General features: G+C 44.6%; 1 protein-coding gene across 1 annotated transcript in view; it reads right to left on the reverse strand.

Annotated features, from left to right (window-relative positions):
- The window catches only part of LOC118091178 (sodium- and chloride-dependent GABA transporter 1-like), a 37,777-nt gene extending 23,148 nt beyond the window's left edge, over positions 1–14,629 (reverse strand). Inside the window, exons 1-8 of the mRNA XM_060279441.2 lie at positions 14,395–14,629; positions 9,488–9,619; positions 8,223–8,323; positions 6,331–6,440; positions 4,975–5,107; positions 3,814–3,948; positions 2,692–2,795; positions 569–693 (exon numbers count right to left, since the gene is read on the reverse strand). Of these exons, the coding sequence (XP_060135424.2) occupies positions 569–693; positions 2,692–2,795; positions 3,814–3,948; positions 4,975–5,107; positions 6,331–6,440; positions 8,223–8,323; positions 9,488–9,619; positions 14,395–14,629 (1,075 nt within the window). The remainder of the gene's footprint in view (positions 1–568; positions 694–2,691; positions 2,796–3,813; positions 3,949–4,974; positions 5,108–6,330; positions 6,441–8,222; positions 8,324–9,487; positions 9,620–14,394) is intronic.
- Positions 14,630–18,145: the final 3,516 nt, after the last annotated feature.

Raw genomic sequence — 18,145 nt, forward strand, 5'->3', positions numbered from 1 at the left:
CGGCTGGACCTAATGGTCAGGGGTCCCTTTACCTTTAATTTGCTAGGGGATCATCTGGTGAAGGGCAAACTGTAAGTACAAATAATAAATAAATACAAATGCAGCTGCATTTCATTGAAGAAGTTCATTTTTGCAAGCAAATGATGATAAAAAAAACTCTTGCAGAGATGTGAATCTTGGAGCTCCACCAAGATCGTGCCTGATTAACTGATATAAATATTATACAATGAAGTACGGTACCTCTGAACTTATGTATTATGGTGCAAGGTGGTCCATGATGGCAAATGGAGCACTGCTTCACCAACCTCAGTCTGCCCTCAACAGACTAGCTGGCTCCATCTGCCACTGTCCTCAATGCCTTCCATCCCATCAGTCCCAATGGGAACCAACAGCCACCACGCATGCCTCATGTGCCTTTTTACTTCAGCAAAAAACAACTGCAAACTTTCCCCCACAAAATAATCCATTTTTTTATAGCAATGCCCGAAGCTTAATTTGTTTTCACAGTGCTACCAAACCTATGCTCCTTGACTGTACCGGCTCACATTCCCTACTGAAGAGATTGTACCTGAGGATGCCAATTCAGCTATTGACTTCTTGGTGATGTGGGCCATGAAGCCGACGATAGAGAAAATAACAAATCCTGCAAATATGCTTGTTGTAGAATTTATGCCACAAACAATTATGGAGTCTCTGGAGGGGGAGAGGAGAGAGAGAGAAATATATATATGCATGTATGTATGTATTTCCTGCATTGCTTTTCAGCCTTAGGGTGTCTTCCAGATTAAAACACAAAAATGCAATAAAAATAATGAGATGAAACCAAGCACAATATAAGTCAAATCGTTAAAACAGCAGCCTGAGGGCATGAGGGAAACGGGCCAGTTTACACTGCCACTTCAGCAGGTTAAAATAGATTAAAGGCATGATGGAATAGAAAAGTCTGAGGTGCTCCTAAAACATAAAAGAGAGGGAGCCAACCACTTTCAGGAGGAAGTTCTACAGTCTAGGTACCTCTAGTAAGAATATCCACTCTCATGTCTTCACCAAAGGGTGGAACTGTAGATAATGTTAGCATGCAGGTAGCCATGCACAGGAGGTGGTGGTCTGTTAGATCTCAAACTATGTAGGTCAAAAGCAAAAACTTGAATTTGGCCCAGTAGCAAATCAGAATGCAGTGCAGGTTGAGAGAGGACTGGTGAAGAAGGACCTACAAAGCTCAATAAACAGTCTGAGGCCAACCAATCAGAGAGCCCAGCTCAAACTGCTCTGTTCCATCACAACCTCTGAAGTAGACGAGGAGCTAGAAGTAGACCAGGCACCCCCAAACTGCGGCACTCCAGATATTTTGGCCTACAACTCCCATGATCCCTAGCTAACAGGACCAATGGTCGGGGAAGATGGGAATTGTAGTCCAAAACATCTGGAGGGCCGAAGTTTGGGGATGCCTGAAGTAGACTAATTATGTTTCCTGTAGCACAATAAGGCAGCAAAGGTGTGGAAAGATCTCAGCCACTGAACATCAACTTCAGAGTGTCCTTCAATACATCAAGGCATTTTTTCTAATGAAAAAAATATGTTGCCTTTTACTGGTCTGGGACGGAGAGGATGGTTTTCATTGTTCTAAGGGGCATTCTGACTCTAGAAATGCTATTTATTCTAGTTCCAGTAATTTTTATCCCACTTTTCTGAGTTTACAAGCCAAGTGACTCTCAGATATAAAAATCTAAAGCAATCATGAATCAATAAATTCATAAACTGAACAATTAATACAGAAATACACTCATATTTAAAACTTGCTGGAATAACATGGGACTCACTATTTGAATACCCTGTAAAATATCTGCCCCAGTACTTTGGAACATGATGAAATATAGAACAAATGGATGAATGAATAAATGAGTTCAAAAGCAGAAATTATAACAAAAGAGCATTGCACAAAGAAGACAGAGTGAGATGGCAGAACAAATGAGAGCAAAGAGGAAGGCCCAGTTTGGTGTTTATGCAGCAGCTTGATTGCCACCGCAAACTGTTTCTTCATGGATGGACTGCCTGAAATTCAGCTTGAGGTTTCTAAGCAAGGCCTGGGTTTCTAGTTAATGGGTTAAGAAGAGAAAATTGGGTTTAAGAGGTTTTCCGTGTGAATATTTGAAGCTTCTTCAGCCTCTCCTGGGAAACATATTACCTATGAATAAGCAGAGGGCAGTCCAAACCCATATCTGAAGGAGCATCTGATGCTCAGTGGCCCTGAGAAAGGTTCCTTATAATGGAAAGATTGTGTCAGGAAAAAACTTGAAGTGTTTGGGAGTGACTGGCACAGAGAAGGCAGGACCAGATAGAAACTGTTATAGAACTTTTGCTAATGAAGCAAGAACGGTGATAGTGATGGATTTTAAAACACTTACTGATATGGGAATGTCCTCATATAGCAGTCTGCTCCCCATGTTAGGCAGACTGTGTGCCACTGAACAATCACCAGTCAGGAAATACAGTCAGGGGGAAAAAACCTTGGTTCAAATCTCACCACAACCATGAGATGGCTAGGTGGCCTTGACTAAACTACTTTCTTTTACCCTCACCCTGCCTCATCTGCAATGTGGGATTAAAAACAACAGCTGGGATTGCAATGAATGAATTCATGTGAAGTGCTTTCCACACTCGCAAATGTGATATTAAACGCTTTTGACAAACCTGTAAACGTTGTTGTGAAACGTGTTATAGCTTCCCAAGGCAATCAGAGACCCCAACCCCAGACCATAGGAAAAAAAGATCTGTGTGGCTGCATCCATCCAGACCTACAAAAGAAGAAGATGGTTTAAAACCCTATAAGGGGAACATTGTCTGGACAGGGATTAGATATACCATTGTCTAGAACCTTGGAGACTCCCTGCCGGTGAGTGTAGATAGTACCATAGTAGGGAACATCTAATGAACATCTAATAATGAACATCTAATGTATGTTGGGAAACAGACAAAACAAATTACTCATTCACAAAGCATGGAATCAAACTATGCAACTGGCTCCACGGGATGGCCACCAACTTGGAGCACTGGGACAATTTCATGGAGGAGAAGGTTATCAAACAGCTACTAGCCTCGATGGCTATATTCCGCCTCCACAGTTGAAGGCAAAATGTTTCTAAATACCAGTTCCTGGAAACTGCAGAAAGTGACAGTGCTCTTGTGCTTTGTTCCTGCTTGTGGGTTTCCCATAGGCATCTGATTGGCCACTGTGAAAACAGGATGCTGAATCCAGCAGGCTCCTCTCATGTTCTTAGGCAGAGCAATGGTTTAACTCTTTGATGGGAGATTCCCATAGTGTTATGTACTTGATACTTTTAATAGGAGATGCCAGCAGGGACTGGCCCTTAGACCTTCTTCATGAAAAGCACATGTTCTACCAACTACACTGTGTTCATTCCTACATAAGAAGAGCTCTGTGGGACTGGCCCAAAGATCTACATTTTGTTTCTGACAGGAGCTAAACAGAAGCCTCTGGTGAGCTCTCAAGCAGAGTATGAAGGCAACCACCATCCCTTCTTAATGGATTGTCTGTTTTGTGATGTTGGGGTGGAGCAACTGACCTGCGGCAACATCTTCAGCATTTTCCACATGACAGATATCAAGCAAGAAGTGATCCTGCGTCATGATGCACCAGGGCCATCTATAAGACGTTCTTTGGGAAGCATTGACCTAAATGATTCAATTCCTATTTCCATTTTAGATTCTAGGAACTTGCCGGGAGAACAGGCTGTTTATTGTCTGCAGCGGTAATTAGTTCCCCTGTCGCACGGATCAGATGAAGATACAAACCTCAGACTTGGAGAGTTTGCTGAAATCGGGCGTGATGTAAAAGAGGATTCCCTCCTTGGCTCCTGGCAAGGTGACTCCACGAAAGAACAGGATAAAGAGCATGAAGTAAGGGTATGTGGCGGAGAAGTAGACAACCTACAGGCAAGAAGAACAGAGAGAAAGGTTTTGGAAGCTGTTGTTAAATGTTAAAATTGAATCTAGTTTACCCGCACCACACTCCAAAAAAGTATCTCAAAATTAGGATGGGGGAAGAAATATGCAGAAGTCAGATTCTAAAGCAGATTCAGTTGTTAGTAATTATGGGATGCAATCTGCCTGCTAACATACAGTGGCAGTCGAATATTTGACAGTATTCAATATGCAGTGTTCATCATGTGATAATACCTAACAGCTGACCTGCAGTAACAATAAGTATTTGACAACATTTGATATATAGCAATATTGTTGTTGTTGTTTGCTTGCTGGTTTGCATGTTTCTAAATTTTGAATGTTGTATTTTGCGTTCAAATTTCATCACCAAAACCTTACTTAAAATTTTCAAGGTTTCAAAATGGTTGTGAAACTTCATTTCACATCCATTTACAACATGCCAAGCAGTCATTAAATCAAGCCACAGATCTCTTGGGTTCAAAAAGTGACTCATGCTAAGAACTCAGAACTAGAACCCAACAACCCCTGGACAGCCACGCGTGCCCCATTTCTGCCTTAGCAATTTTAAAAGGTTAAATTTAGCCTTAAAACTACTCAGCTTGTTCAGTTTAGGGGAGTTGGGAAATGTCCCAACAAGAAACCTGTGCTCATGTTTGCTATTGTATTGTGTATTTAACTTGATTCTATCCAGTTTTTAAGGTAGCTTTATCACAATATAAATGCAATAATGACAATTAAAAATGCACATTGCTTAGAGATTTTTTTATTATATTAGGCAATGCATATACATATGATGGAAAAGTAACCATTGTTAAAGCTGGGGCGGTGGCTGGGGAGGGTTAGGGTCAAAACTGGATTGCACTAACACCTATTTAAGGTAGAAACCTTCATTATAGGCACTCAGGGAAAATTTGAAAATTAAAAAATCCTGGAGGACATTTCAGTTTCAAGATAAAGAAATGAATGCAGCAATCAAAGGTAGTATTGGATAACACAATGAGCATGAAGTACCTTTCCGGTCCACTCAACACCTTTCCATATGGAGAAATAGACCAGAACCCAGGCCAACGCCAGAGTGCCAGCCAAAGGCCAGCGGATATTACCCGGTTCTCCCAGGCCTCCAGAGATCTGGTGCATATTTCTCCTGCAACAAAGGGGGGACGGGAGAGAAAATCAGAACAACTGAGATGCAGAGAGACTGAATGACTAGATTTTCCAGAGGCTGAGAGTCATTTGCAATGGTGACTGGTGTCCATTGGGGATGGTGGGTAGGACAGCTAATGGTAAATGAAACCGGCTGTGGGTAGAGTCAGGGGCAACAGCAGACTGAGCTAACCCAAGACAAACTGGCATGCTTTCTTTTTAAGGGGAGGGGAAAAACAATTCAGTGGGTCTAGTTTACATGTACCTGACTCTGTCAGATGGGATGCCAAGAGGTATGAAGGGGAGAAAACAAACACTTGGACACTGTCTGGGCAAAAGTGACAGCAGCCTTTAGGATTCATTTAGGGGTCCAATGAAAGACTTCTTTTCTGGTGCAGAAAATAGCAAGGGGGGCACAGAAAGGCAGCCTCTCAATCCCAGACAATGTTGGATGCTGCTGCTTAACTTAGTTCCATTTCAATCAGTCTGGTTTGGAGACTTGGTTTGGAGAACCAAGTCTAGGGATCCACTGGAAGGGGTGCTGGTTCTTTGTTGCCCTTCACTCAGCTAGTCAAGTAAAAGAAAAATTGAAGATGGAACTCGGCGCTATGCAGGCTGTGCAATGGAGCAGATGCCCAAGATGACTCTCCCCTGAGCTTGTCCATTGTGGAGGTATGTTGGCAGTAAGTTTACTGGTCCCCATCAACCCAAATTGAGGGCGGGGTAAAGCTATGAGATCCATCCCACCTGCACTTGCTGGCCAGGGATGAGGAACAAGACCATGCCTTGCTCCTGGTGGGGGTTCCATCCTGCTCAGGTAGAGGTTAGCTCATGACAACACCAAACCTTCTCCAAAGCAGAGGTTGGGGAGGGGAAGGAGAACACCAACCAAATATTAAGAAGAACAACAAGAATTTCTATATTCAGCGTTTTGATGTTCTCCTCCTTTTTCACAACACAAATACTGTGTTTAAATATCAGTGATGTAAGGGCAGGTGCTGTAACCTTCCTACGCTTTGACTTCATCCCTGAAGGCGGACTCTCTCATTGTCTCCCGAGACAGACGGATGCAACAATAACAACAACAACAAGGTACCTCTACAGAAGGTAAACGAGAAAGTCCCACCACCCTTTTCATCCCTCCCTCCCTCCTTCTCACCCCAGCCCCTGCACTGACGAGATGACCCCAATGATGGCAAAACCTGACTTAGGCTGGGGACGTACTCCCAGAACTCGGTCACAGCGCTGGTCAGGTTGGTGGTGTCATTGAGGGAGTAGTTGGAAAAGCATTGGTCTGTGTTCCAGGCATTTCCACAGCTCTGCCATGGCAGGTCCTGAGTGGGGAAAGGTCAGCAGAGAGGGTGAAGGTCAGCTTCATTTGTTGGATTTCTGCCTGTGGTGCAGCTGTCAGGTGCACACGAGGCTTGACGTTGTCAAAGGGTGAGCAACCCAATTCCCTGCCACTTGTGGCAGCAAAATAGTTCAGGAGAAGGCAGCAGGTGGACAAACAGAGGCGCAAGAGATTCTTCTGCAATATAAGCTATTGTACCATTGTGAAACTGTCACTACCCATTCTGGGCTCAGGAGAGGGCAAAGTCCTGAACTAAAGTTCTGTTCTGGAAATCCTCCAATGCCCCGACAATGTAATCTGTACAAATGACTAGGCGGCATTTAAGTGACAAGAGCAGAAGTTGCAGGTGTTTGGTTTGCTCTGGGGACTATCGACATATGGCTCCGAAGTGGCTAAACAATACAAATATTTTGGCAAGATGTTTCACCGATGTTTGTGGAACACAGTCAAACAAAAGCCCTAAAGTGGACAGAAGCCCAAGATACACACACAGCCTCTTAGCAGCTGTGTGTCTAAATAAAGTGGAATCCCAGGGAGCAATAAGCACAGATGCTTTGTATGTCTATTGATTGCTTGGAGAGTCATCTTTCAAAGGAGGCTTTTATGCTGATCAGAATGGCTTCACTGCCATGAAATGCATTGCAGAGAAAGAACCCAGCAAACCCTGGTCATCATCCATCTGAAACACTTCAGAAATAAGGTGCTAGAAGTCAATGTGGTTACTGTTTTGCTCTTTCATGTTTTCTATATGTGCCATATATTTAACTCACTGTACACTACAACTAAGTCTTTTGTTCAGAAGAAGAAGAAGAAGAAGAAGAAGAAGAAGAAGAAGAAGAAGAAGAAGAAGAAGAAGAAGAAGAGGAGGAGGAGGAGGAGGAGGAGGAGTAGTTTGGATTTGATATCCTGCTTTATCCCTATCCTAAGGAGTCTCAAAGCGGCTAACAGTGTGGCGTAGTGGTTAAGAGTGGTAGACTCGTAATCCGGGGAACCAGGTTCGCGTCTCCGCTCCTCCACATGTCTGTTGTGGAGACACTACCTTCGGGTAGTGATAAAGCAGGATATCTAATCCAAACTCTTCTTCTTCTTCTTCTTCTTCTTCTTCTTCTTCTTCTTCTTCTTCTTCTTCTTCTTCTTCTTCTTCTTCTTCCCCTTCCTCCCCCACAACAAACACTGAGAGACTTCAGAGTGGGACTGAGAGACTTCAGAGAAGTGTGACTAGCCCAAGGTCACCCAGCAGCTGCATGGGGGGGGGGGCAGGGACGCGAACCGGGTTCACCAGATTACGAGTCTACCGCTCTTAACCACTGCACCACACAGGTCTGTGACTGCATTATAACATTTGCTCTAGCAATTCCTTGTTCCAAACCAGAGAATGATAACATGGTGAGGGGGGGGGGTCATATTCCCAGTATTCCCATCCACTTCACTCCTACCGTCTTGCACTGAGCCAGGAAGCCTCTCCATTACAAAGAACCCCACATTACCAGGGTTCCATATCAAGCCTCTCTGTCTGCCCCATTCCACACCACACCCCTTCTCTCCAGGCAATGTCCTTCACTGCCCCACCTTCCCACGCACCCCTTGAGTGTTTTTGCCAATCTGGAATGCACCCTTCAACTCTGATAATGTCCCTTATAATGACTGGGAGGAGGATAGAGAGGGATGCATGACTGTGGAATAACTAGTGTACTGTGCAAAGGTGGAATTTGCAAACATTGTTCCATCCATGGGCTTCACCGAAGAGAGGATGGCGGAAACTCACCACGGTGAAAGAGTTGAAGAGATAATACAGTGCCCAGGCAATAATGACAATGTAATAGATATTCAGCCAGAACGAGAGAACCACTGCAGCCAGCCCCACTCCTAAGAGACAAGAAATATAGTATATTGAGAAGCCATCGTGTCAAAGCTGACATGGGTAGGGTGTAGGGGTGGGCAAATCTGTCAATTCTAATTTATTTCAGTTTCTGTTTTTCCTAGGCTTAAGTTCGGTTCTTCTACATTTCTACATCAACTTGTGATATATATATATTTTAAAAAGTTTTTATGAAAATTTGTCAGCGAATCCCCCCTAACACATCACATTTTTTGACAATTATTCGGCTAAAGAACTGCATTGCAAAATTCAGAGCAGTGCAAATTTCAATGGATGGCTGCGTTTTGATTCACATATTGTGCTGGAAAGTGTAAATTATGTAGGTTTGCCTAGAAATGTGAACTGAGTCAAATTCTCCCCCACCCTTGTAGGGTGCTAGTGAAGAGAGCAGTGGGTGGCAGTGACCTGGAAGACTCGACACTGCATTGATGAACAGTGTCAGTTCAGGATTTTTTGTCAAAGCATAAGTGGCAGCAAATGATTAAAGGCACAAACAAAAGCCAGAGCCAACAACAAGCAAAGCCAAATAATTTGGTCCCCATCTTCTTCCCTGTTGAGTTCTATGGGAGCAACATCAAGTCTAGGGAAGAGGAAGCTGACAGCCAGCATTGCCAGCCCCAGGACTGGTCGACTTTGGACTGTTCATGGGTAAGAAGGCAGGCAGGCAGGGGCTGGCTGAGTTGCAGACTGAGGTTGGTGGATCAGTGCCCTATTTGTCCTAATGCACAAGTCTCTACTGACCAAATTCCATTCTTTCTGCCAGAGCCAATCTATGCAGTGGCTTTCAGGGTCTTAAAGTCTCCAACCTCATAGGGATGCACAAGCTGTTTGTAGTGCCCCTCGCCCAATGCTCACATCTACTGCAACTTTATGGGGAAGGGCTGTGGCTCAGTGTATGGCAACTGCTTTGCATGCAGAAGGTCCTCGGTTCAATCGCCATCATTTTCAGGTGGGTAGTCTCACCTTAGCTAGATGGGCCAATTCATAGCTGCCAAGTTTTCCCTTTTCTCGCGAGGAAGCCTATTCAGCATAAGGGAAAATCCCTTAAAAAAAGGGATAACTTGGCAGCTATGGGCCAATTGCCTGACAAAGCAGTTTCCGATGTTCCTATGGCCTATTTATTTTGCATCAATGCCATGAGCTCACCGTACCTTTAAACATGGGAGCAAGTTTCCATACTCCAAGTCCACCGACGGAGGTGTATTGCCCAAGAGCTGTCTCCAGTAGGAAAAGCGGAATCCCAGCAAACACCAATGTCAGAAAATAGGGAATCAGGAAGGCACCTTGGAGGAAAAAGTGGAAGAGGAAGAAAACATCTCATTGCATCTGCTTTGTTATGGCTAGTAAACTGTGTGTGCATCAAGACCTGGAAAAAAAAAAACCTTGGTAGAAATATATATATTTCCCATTGTTAAGAAGTGCTTCATTCCCTTTGGGGTAATCTGTCAGTGGTGGTCAAAGCCAGAGCTAAAAATGATTAGGCCCACAGGTTTCCCCATCATTAGTTTATAATCTCAGGGTGGACTATTAGCAGTAGAAGCTGGTGCCCATAAGGGCTAGGAGGGTGGAAGGCAGGGAGGACAACAGTAGGTGGAGCCAGAGCCCATGAAAGGCTAAGCCAACTAATTTTCTCCCCACCATCCTCTTTTCTGAGTTGTGCAAGAGCAACATGGAAAGTAGAGGAGGAAACTGGCACACAGTACAACCCTCCGGACTAGTTTTAAGTAAGAAGGCAGGCAGTGCCCTATTTGCCCCCCCCCCAATGAACCAACCTCCACTGACTGTTCGTTCTTCTTATTTATATTGGCAGGATCATTGGCCAGTATGATTACATCTTCTTATTTTGCTTAATTGCTAACAAGTTCTCTAACAATTTGCTTCCTCACTAGAGCCTTTTACCACAGCTGAAACTTGCCTTTCCCGCATCTATCAGCTGGAAGCAGAATGGAAGGTGTAGCTCTGTTCTGGCATCAGCCACCAAACATGGACAAGCTCTTGCTGTGATTTTGATCCAAAATGAAGTCTCATTAAACAAAGATACCTTCCAATAGCAATTAAAAGTTTTCTGCTTCCTGTTGAGTGTGGCAGTGGGATTATTTGCAAATAACCCGTTAATTGCACCTTCAATAGCGTTTCTGAATTTCCCCTTTATGTCACCTCCTGTTCCCTGGAAGGTGGTTTGGTTGCTTAATTCCTCTCTTTTTTCTTTTCTTTTAGTGAAATAGTTCTATTTTGCTATATTAAAAGGGGGGGAAGGAGAAGAATGAGAGGAGACATAAATTGACATTAGGGGACAGTAAAAGGTGAAAAATCCATAAGTATTATTCACATTATCTGATTTCTCCCTTCTATATTCACCTCTCTGTGTTCATTTCAACTATATGGTGCTCTCTTGACTTAATATTTCAAGCATTTAAACAGTATAAAATCATTTTATCTTTGGTTTAAGAAAATATTTGTTGTCCAGACCAAAGGAATATTCTAATGTATATATAACCTTCCCTAAATCTATAAGTATACACGAGAGATTACCACCACCATCATCATCATTGACTCCCTCCCCTGACTTTGATATTAATAAGAATGCTATAAAATCTTCACTATGTGTTAGTTGACAGTCAGTTCATAGCCGTATAGTGTTTAACAGAGCTGTAAATGTAATAAAATCCTCCTGCAAGACAAATACTCTGTTATTAACTGCAGTCCCTGAGTGCTTCCTCCAAAATTCACTCCTGCTACTTCCCACCCCTCTCAATTTTTCTTATTAGCTTTACAGCAGTGGGGGGGGGGGACATCTCAGGAAGCTTATGGAAACTGCCCTGGTTTTTTTTTCATTCTTCTCTTTCAAAAAAAGGAAAGTGGATAAATGTCTAACGGATATTATTACTTTAGGTCACTTCCAAATGACCTCTTTATGGAGCATTCATCCTGTTTTATTTGTGGTCAGGTTAGAAGATGTTGCACCAAGCAAGTGTTCTCTTTCGCTTTCCAAGGCACTTTTCCAGGGGGGAGATGTTTGAGGGAAGCACGTTCCTCGCACAAAAGCTCCAAATCAGCTCCCATTATGCCACTTGAATTTGCCAGTATATGATTGGTTGCCCTCCTGAAAATGTGACAGTCTTGAATTGCCCTTCGTTTATAATTTACATCTTGATGGAAGGCTTTGTGAGCCTGGAAATTCCTTCTGATTTGATTCTTTTTTTTTATTATCTTACCCTGTTTGGCTAGAAATGGAGGGCTCTGTGTGCCTAGCATAACAAAGATTCCAGTATGAAACTGGCCTTTGGAAGCGCCGAGGTAAGAAATTAGATCTGCAGCCGTTAATGCAAATGGTAACACAAATAATGATTCCTAATTAATACAGCAATGACTGCTGGTCTGGCTCCACTTATTGAGAAGAATATAAAAAAGGCAGGTGGGGGGGGCGGAATTGCAACATTGTCTTTTCATTTCCATGTATTTGCAAGTTGTGAGCAAAGCTATCCATACTCTCAGGAACTTCACATTGTTTGCAAAAATGTGGCCACATCCACCTTTTGAGATCTCCATCTTTTCTGTTAACTGGAAGCTCTACTGGCCTGTTTTTTGCACAACAGCCTTTATTCCCACTTGAAGATCCTTCTTTCCGCCTTGTACCTGCATTTTCTACCCAGATTTCTATGGTAAAAAGAAATCTAGAGGGGGGAAAATATAGTAAAACAGAGGATGTAGTAGATAAGAGTGTTGGAGTTGGACCAGAAAGAACTGGATTCAAATTGCTGCCCAGAAAGAACTGGATTCAAATTGCTGGATTCAAATTGCTGGAAAGCCTAAGGGAGGCACCATAGTATTTGAACACAGAAGCAGGTCCCAGGATTAATCTCAGACATGTGGCTCCAATACTTTGGCCACCTCATGAGAAGAGAAGACTCCCTGGAAAAGACCCTGATGTTGGGAAAGATGGAGGGCACAAGGAGAAGAGGACGACAGAGGATGAGATGGTTGGACAGTGTTCTCGAAGCTACGAACATGAGTTTGACCAAACTGCGGGAGGCAGTGGAAGTCAGGAGTGCCTGGCGTGCTCTGGTCCATGGGGTCACGAAGAGTTGGACATGACTAAACAACTAAATAACAACAACAATGTCCAATTAAAAAGATCAGATAGCAGGAGATGGAAGCCTCTGCCTGAGACCCTGGAGAGTCTCTGTCAGTCAGAGTATGCAGTACTAGACTAGCTAAACAAATTCACCTCACCTGACTTAAGGAAGCTTCCTATGTTCCTATCACAGGGTACTTCAGTTTAGACAAGATGCACCAGTTTCTCTGCTGAATTTTTGCTTTCACACAGCCATTAAAGAAACCCACCAGAGAAGCAGAACAGCCAGCTTTGGATGGCAGCTGACCACATAGATTCAACATAGTTCTTCTGTTGGAATGCTACTCTTGGACTTGATAATTTTATGCATAAGTTTTTTAATATATATTTTTGCAAGCACCTTACGAATTTTGTCAAGTAAGCAAGATAAACACTTCTCAGAAATCATAATTCCAGCAAGAGAAGCTGTGTAGCTTCCTTATAGAAACTGTAAATCACACTCAAAGCACATTGCTCAGATTTACGGCAAATCCCTCTCCATACTTGCGCATTAGCTTGTGGTAGATAAAACACTTTAAAGCCAATTTGATCAACTGCTTCAGACATGACAAGAAAACTCATGGCTGCTGCAGTGTTTGCTTCTGCGCAATCACAAAAGGGAAGGGGAAGGGATGCCCTCTAGGTCAAGAATGGCTCTAGGCTGGCTACTTATGCCATCAACCAGAAAAAAGAAATGGTTCACTAGAAGAGGACAAAGGAAGGTGCTGAATTGCATATGTTAATTTTGCATGTGGAGATGCAAATTCATAAATACTCACTATAGCTTGCATCGAAGCAAAAATCATTTGCCGTAGTAGTGAAGAAGGTGAGCAGGTGACCTGTGTGTTTGCTCAGTCTGCTGTCTAGCTGCTAACTGTTGACGGGCAACTTCAAGGCCCCTGTCTCCTCTCCCTTCTGATGGTTCTTTAAAATGGGCCATCATATAGAGGACACCTTCAAGCAGAGGGCTGTCCTCTGTAAAGTAGGACACATGGCCACTGAATGCTGGCAACCCTAATTGGAACTGATTTAGTAACAGATGGAGAGGCAATGATACAATTAAAGTAAGTAGGCAAATTAGATTAAGAAAAATTAGGAGCAATAGAGCCTGGAACTGAGGAGATGGTTTCTTTTTCTTCAAGAGCAGCCACAAAGCGTTGCTTGAGATTTTCAGTTAGGATGGCTTGGTTGCACTTTGGAAGTCTTTTGTGCCCCTTTAAGACCGCAAGCCCCTGCACACCTCTTTGGAGGCAGATCTCATTGTCAGTGAGAGAGACTCACTTCTAAGTAAACATATCTAGGCAAGGCCGGCTCACTCATGAGGCAAGGTGAGTTGACTGCCTCAGGCAGCAGAATGCACAGGGGCAGCAGGTCCATCCTTTAAGGAATGCACTACAAGCTGGTGCCACTGCTGTGGTGGCAGCGACAGCTGCGGTGCGGTCCTTGGAGGCAAGATCTTCCATCTCCTCAGCAGCAAGAGCTGTCCCTACAGCAGCCTCTCAGTGAATAGGATGTGTTGCTGGTCCCCTCCTAAGGAAGAGATGAGAGGGGCTGCCCACACCTCCACAGTGGCCTTTGATTCCCACTTTAACTGTTGGGTAAGTTTAATTTGATTCCCCACCTTGTTCCCAACTTTATTCCACACCTGTTCCTGATGCAGATCTTCACTCACCCCTTCTTCCATGGCTGGAATAGGGAGGCATTTTGTGGTTCGCCTCAGGCACCAACATGTCTTGGGCCAGCCCTGCATCTAGGATTGGTCTGTAAACATTCTGAAAGCGTGAGGCCTAGGAACATAGGGAGTGGCCCAGCACCTCCACCTTCTATCAACTGTCAAGTGAAAATATATAATTGAATAATAAATTTGAGTAGGATTTATATCCTGAAATGTGGGATAGAAATGATTGTAACGAGTAAACAAAGTCTCGGTCTGGTCAATCTCACCTCCTCCATTCTTGCCACAGAGATATGGGAAACGCCAAACATTGCCTAACCCAATGGCATATCCTATGCAGGAGAGCAGGAAGTCAAATTTGCCTTTCCAAGATCCTCTGTCCGGAACCTCCTTTTTCTTCTTGTTGGCATATTTGCTTTCTGAGTCAATGGGCTCCTCCAGGGCAGCTTCCTTCATGTCAGAAGGCGAGTTCAGCTCCACGGACGTGGTGTCGATCTTTCCCATTTCTGCTTACATTTGCGTCATGGAGGAAGGGGAGGGGAAACCCTCAGAAGATCAAGACGGTTGGATCACAGTGGGCAAATTCCTCAGTGGTACCTGAAAAGTGTAGGAGAAGTTACCTATCTTTGGCATCCGGTCAACAAGAGGGTTAGACTTCTTGAGGCACATTGTACGTAAAAGACAAAGTGTTTTAAAAAATTGCCGGGCTTTGAACTGGATGCAAATGTGTGTGTATGTGTGTGAATACCAGCTCCTGGGAACTGCAGAAGGGGGAGAGGGCTCTTGTGCACGGGTGTAGTTAGCTGTTCTGGCACCCAAAGTGGCGGGGGCTGGGCGAGCTGCACACGGGGGTGCCGTGGTGGTCCACGCTTTGCCCAGGGCGGGGTGCGCCATGGCAATCCACCCAGGGAGGCGCCGTGGCGAGCTGCCCGTGGAATCCGCCTGGCAGATGCAAGCCCCATGCTGCCGTTTCGGGCAGTGCGGGGCCCCAAGCCACTGCGTCACTCCCAGGAGAGACGCATGGCTCAGGCGCACTGCAGGCCAGGCCCCACGGTAAGTGCTGCCCCACAGTATGCCACTTTGTCACCCCCTCAGGGATGACACCCAGGGCAGCCCGCACCCCCTGCACCCCCCTTCCCTACACCCCTACTCTTGTGCTTGGGTCCTGCTTGCTGGTTTTCCACTTAAGCCAATATTTGGGGGGGGGACTTGCAGAATGTCAAAGCAATTCTGCAATGGATTGCAAATAAGGAAGGCTCCCCCCAAAGTGACCCAGTTGCTGTGGCTTAGGGAATAATATGACTGTCAAAGAGGTAAGATTATTTCTAACATACACATACCTCCCACCAAAGTTAGCCTAGGGCCGTTGGGTGAACACATTGCTACATTTGAGGAAACTCTTGTTTTTTTACTATTATTATTTTCACTTACAGAATTTTGCTATGGCAGACTAGAGAAGCACCATATTAGTTGAAAGAAACTAACTTGCTTAAGAACACCAAAGGAAATCATGGTCAAAGAATCTCCTCCAAAAAAAAAAAAACCCTGCGTCACATATGATTTATAGCAGGAGCTCTAGGCCTACAGCCCTGAAACCATTTACCAAGCCAGTAAATTTCATTTAAATCTACGCCCAAGGTAATGACTCAGTAAATCTTCCAATATGTTTCTCCCCTGGCTGCCTGGCTGGGTTGAAATAAGATTGCCATTTATTGGGGTTAGATGAAGACAACCTGATGAATGGTCACACGCTGTGCTGCCAGCCCTGCTGAGCAAGAAGAGCTAGTAATAGCCCATCAGGTCTCAGAAATGCCTTCCTCTCTACATCTAGTGACAAATACTTTCTCAAAACCTTTCTCTTGTTAACTGAGAGCAGCTCACCTATCCAAACTGGGTCAAGAGTAGGGATGTAAGAAGGCATCGTTTTCTGTTCTGCCCTCTAGTCATTCCATGCAGCTCTGTTTCCATTCTGCTGCAGTTGGCCTTCCACCCAAAATGACGCTATCCATCACACTGCCTTCCTTAGGGTGAAATTCCATAACGTATGCAATTAACTGTGCAAGTTACATTGACATTATGTTATCCCACCCCCTTAATTTCATTTTTCAATAGGTTTGTATTGTTTTATCAGTTGTTGCTTGCTATGTAATCCATTATTTCCCATTTGTGGACTGAAAGCAACAACAATGGCAAATAGCAATTGTGCTTGCTGGATTGATTCCTGTTCCAGATGTGAGACAAGTAAGCAAACAACCCACTGGAGCTGACACAGTTCCTGCCATCACAGGGCGCATCTAGTGGCGCTGCTACAGCCACCAGCCTCCCCCACATTAGAACTCATGGGCTCTTCTGGCTGAAATGGCACTGTAACCATCCCATTACAGTGCTCCTGTTACCAGGTAAGCCTACTTGTATGTGGGGGGCGAGGACATGGTTGACGACTGCATCAGTATCACTGCTATGCTCCCTCCAAGTTGTGGTAGATGCTAAGGGGGTGTCCAGTTGGTTATTGGGGGGTCACTTAGGGCAGCTTGCCCAGGTTTGCTAAAAAATATGTGGAGCTGGTCCTGATTTTGCTCCTCACTGTTACTCAGAAGAGTGTGCTCACTTTCCTATCTCAGTGTGAACAGCAGAGGAATTAATGAGTGCTTATTAAACTGAAGCATTCATGAGAATTCCTCTCCTTTACTATGAGCTGATTAACTTGCATTTTAGCTTTTATGCCAACATAATGGGAATGCACGTTTTGCCTCTTCCAACAATGATCTTTAATGGCTTATCTGTTTCAGAAAAGCTGCTGTTCATTGCATGAAAGTCTTAATAGTATTTTTATTATTATTATTATTTCTCCTCTGCTTGTTTGCATTGGGCGAACATTACCCCAGCAAATATTATTGCCAATGCTTTTCATCTCAGCAGCGTGCTGTCTTTAATTTGCTGGATATAAGGAAGGACTCCAATTTGGTCTTTGAAATCAAAAGCTAACAAACCTTACAGTAAGCTAAGCCTTGCATGGGAGTGCCTTTGCCACCGGTTTCTCAAGCCTACCCTCCAAGTGTCCTGATTTTCCAGGGACAGTCCTGGAATTATGAAAGCCACCACAGCTGCTGGAATGTCCCTATTTCCTCTGCCAGTGCCACTGCCAAGCTCGGGGAGGAGAGTGAAGTGGCACTTGCCCTGAGTGGTGGCAGCGGCTATGAGGGAGCATCCCATTGCCTCTCCATGGCTGCCACTGACGGCCTCCTCCCTTGGATGGCTCGTGGGGCTGCTGAAGAGCAGGTGAGGGCGAGAGGCTGCCATTGCCAAGACCCGGCCCCCTGTGATGTGCTGGCTCTGAGGGGCAGGCAGAGGGCAGGGCCACCCAGGGTGGGGAGAAAGGGGAAGCAAGGAGTCTTGGTTTTGATTTTGATTTTTTAAAAAAGAATGCTTTGTGTGTTTCTGTCAAATGTTGCCCCTTTCTAAAAATTTAGCTATTGGCGTGTCTTTTTATAAATCTACCAAAGTATATATTTAAAAAATGGGATCAGGACGATGGAGAGTGCGTCCCATTGGTGTTGTGGTGGTGTCACTTGCTCTTCATCCGATAGGAAATGCTCTGTGAAGGGGGGAGGGACAAAAATGGGAGGTCAAGGAGGGTCAGTGGGAGGAGGCATGAGAAATGTCCCTATTGTCACCTGAGGAATGTTGGAAAGTCTCCTCAAGCATTCTACCTGCTGAAGACTGACAAACAGCACTGCTTGTGGGGGCGAACATGAGAGGTCAGGCTGGATGTATGACTGAGAAGCTATTGTGTACAACAGAAACATATACACCAGGGATGGGGAACGAGGGAGCCAAGTATTTGACCCTGGGAACCCACGCCAGGTCACGCTACCTCACTGGCCTAGCTCTGAACCTCCTTGAGGGTTTTTGCTAGGCTGGAATGGGTGCTTGCCTTGTTTCAGGATAGAGCAGGGCTTTCCCCCAAAGATTCCTGGGAACTGGAGTTCGTTCAGGGTGCTGAGAGTTGCTAGGAGAACC

Source organism: Zootoca vivipara, chromosome 9 (genome assembly GCF_965207765.1).
Source record: "Zootoca vivipara chromosome 9, rZooViv2.hap1.1, whole genome shotgun sequence".
NCBI lineage: Eukaryota > Metazoa > Chordata > Lepidosauria > Squamata > Lacertidae > Zootoca > Zootoca vivipara.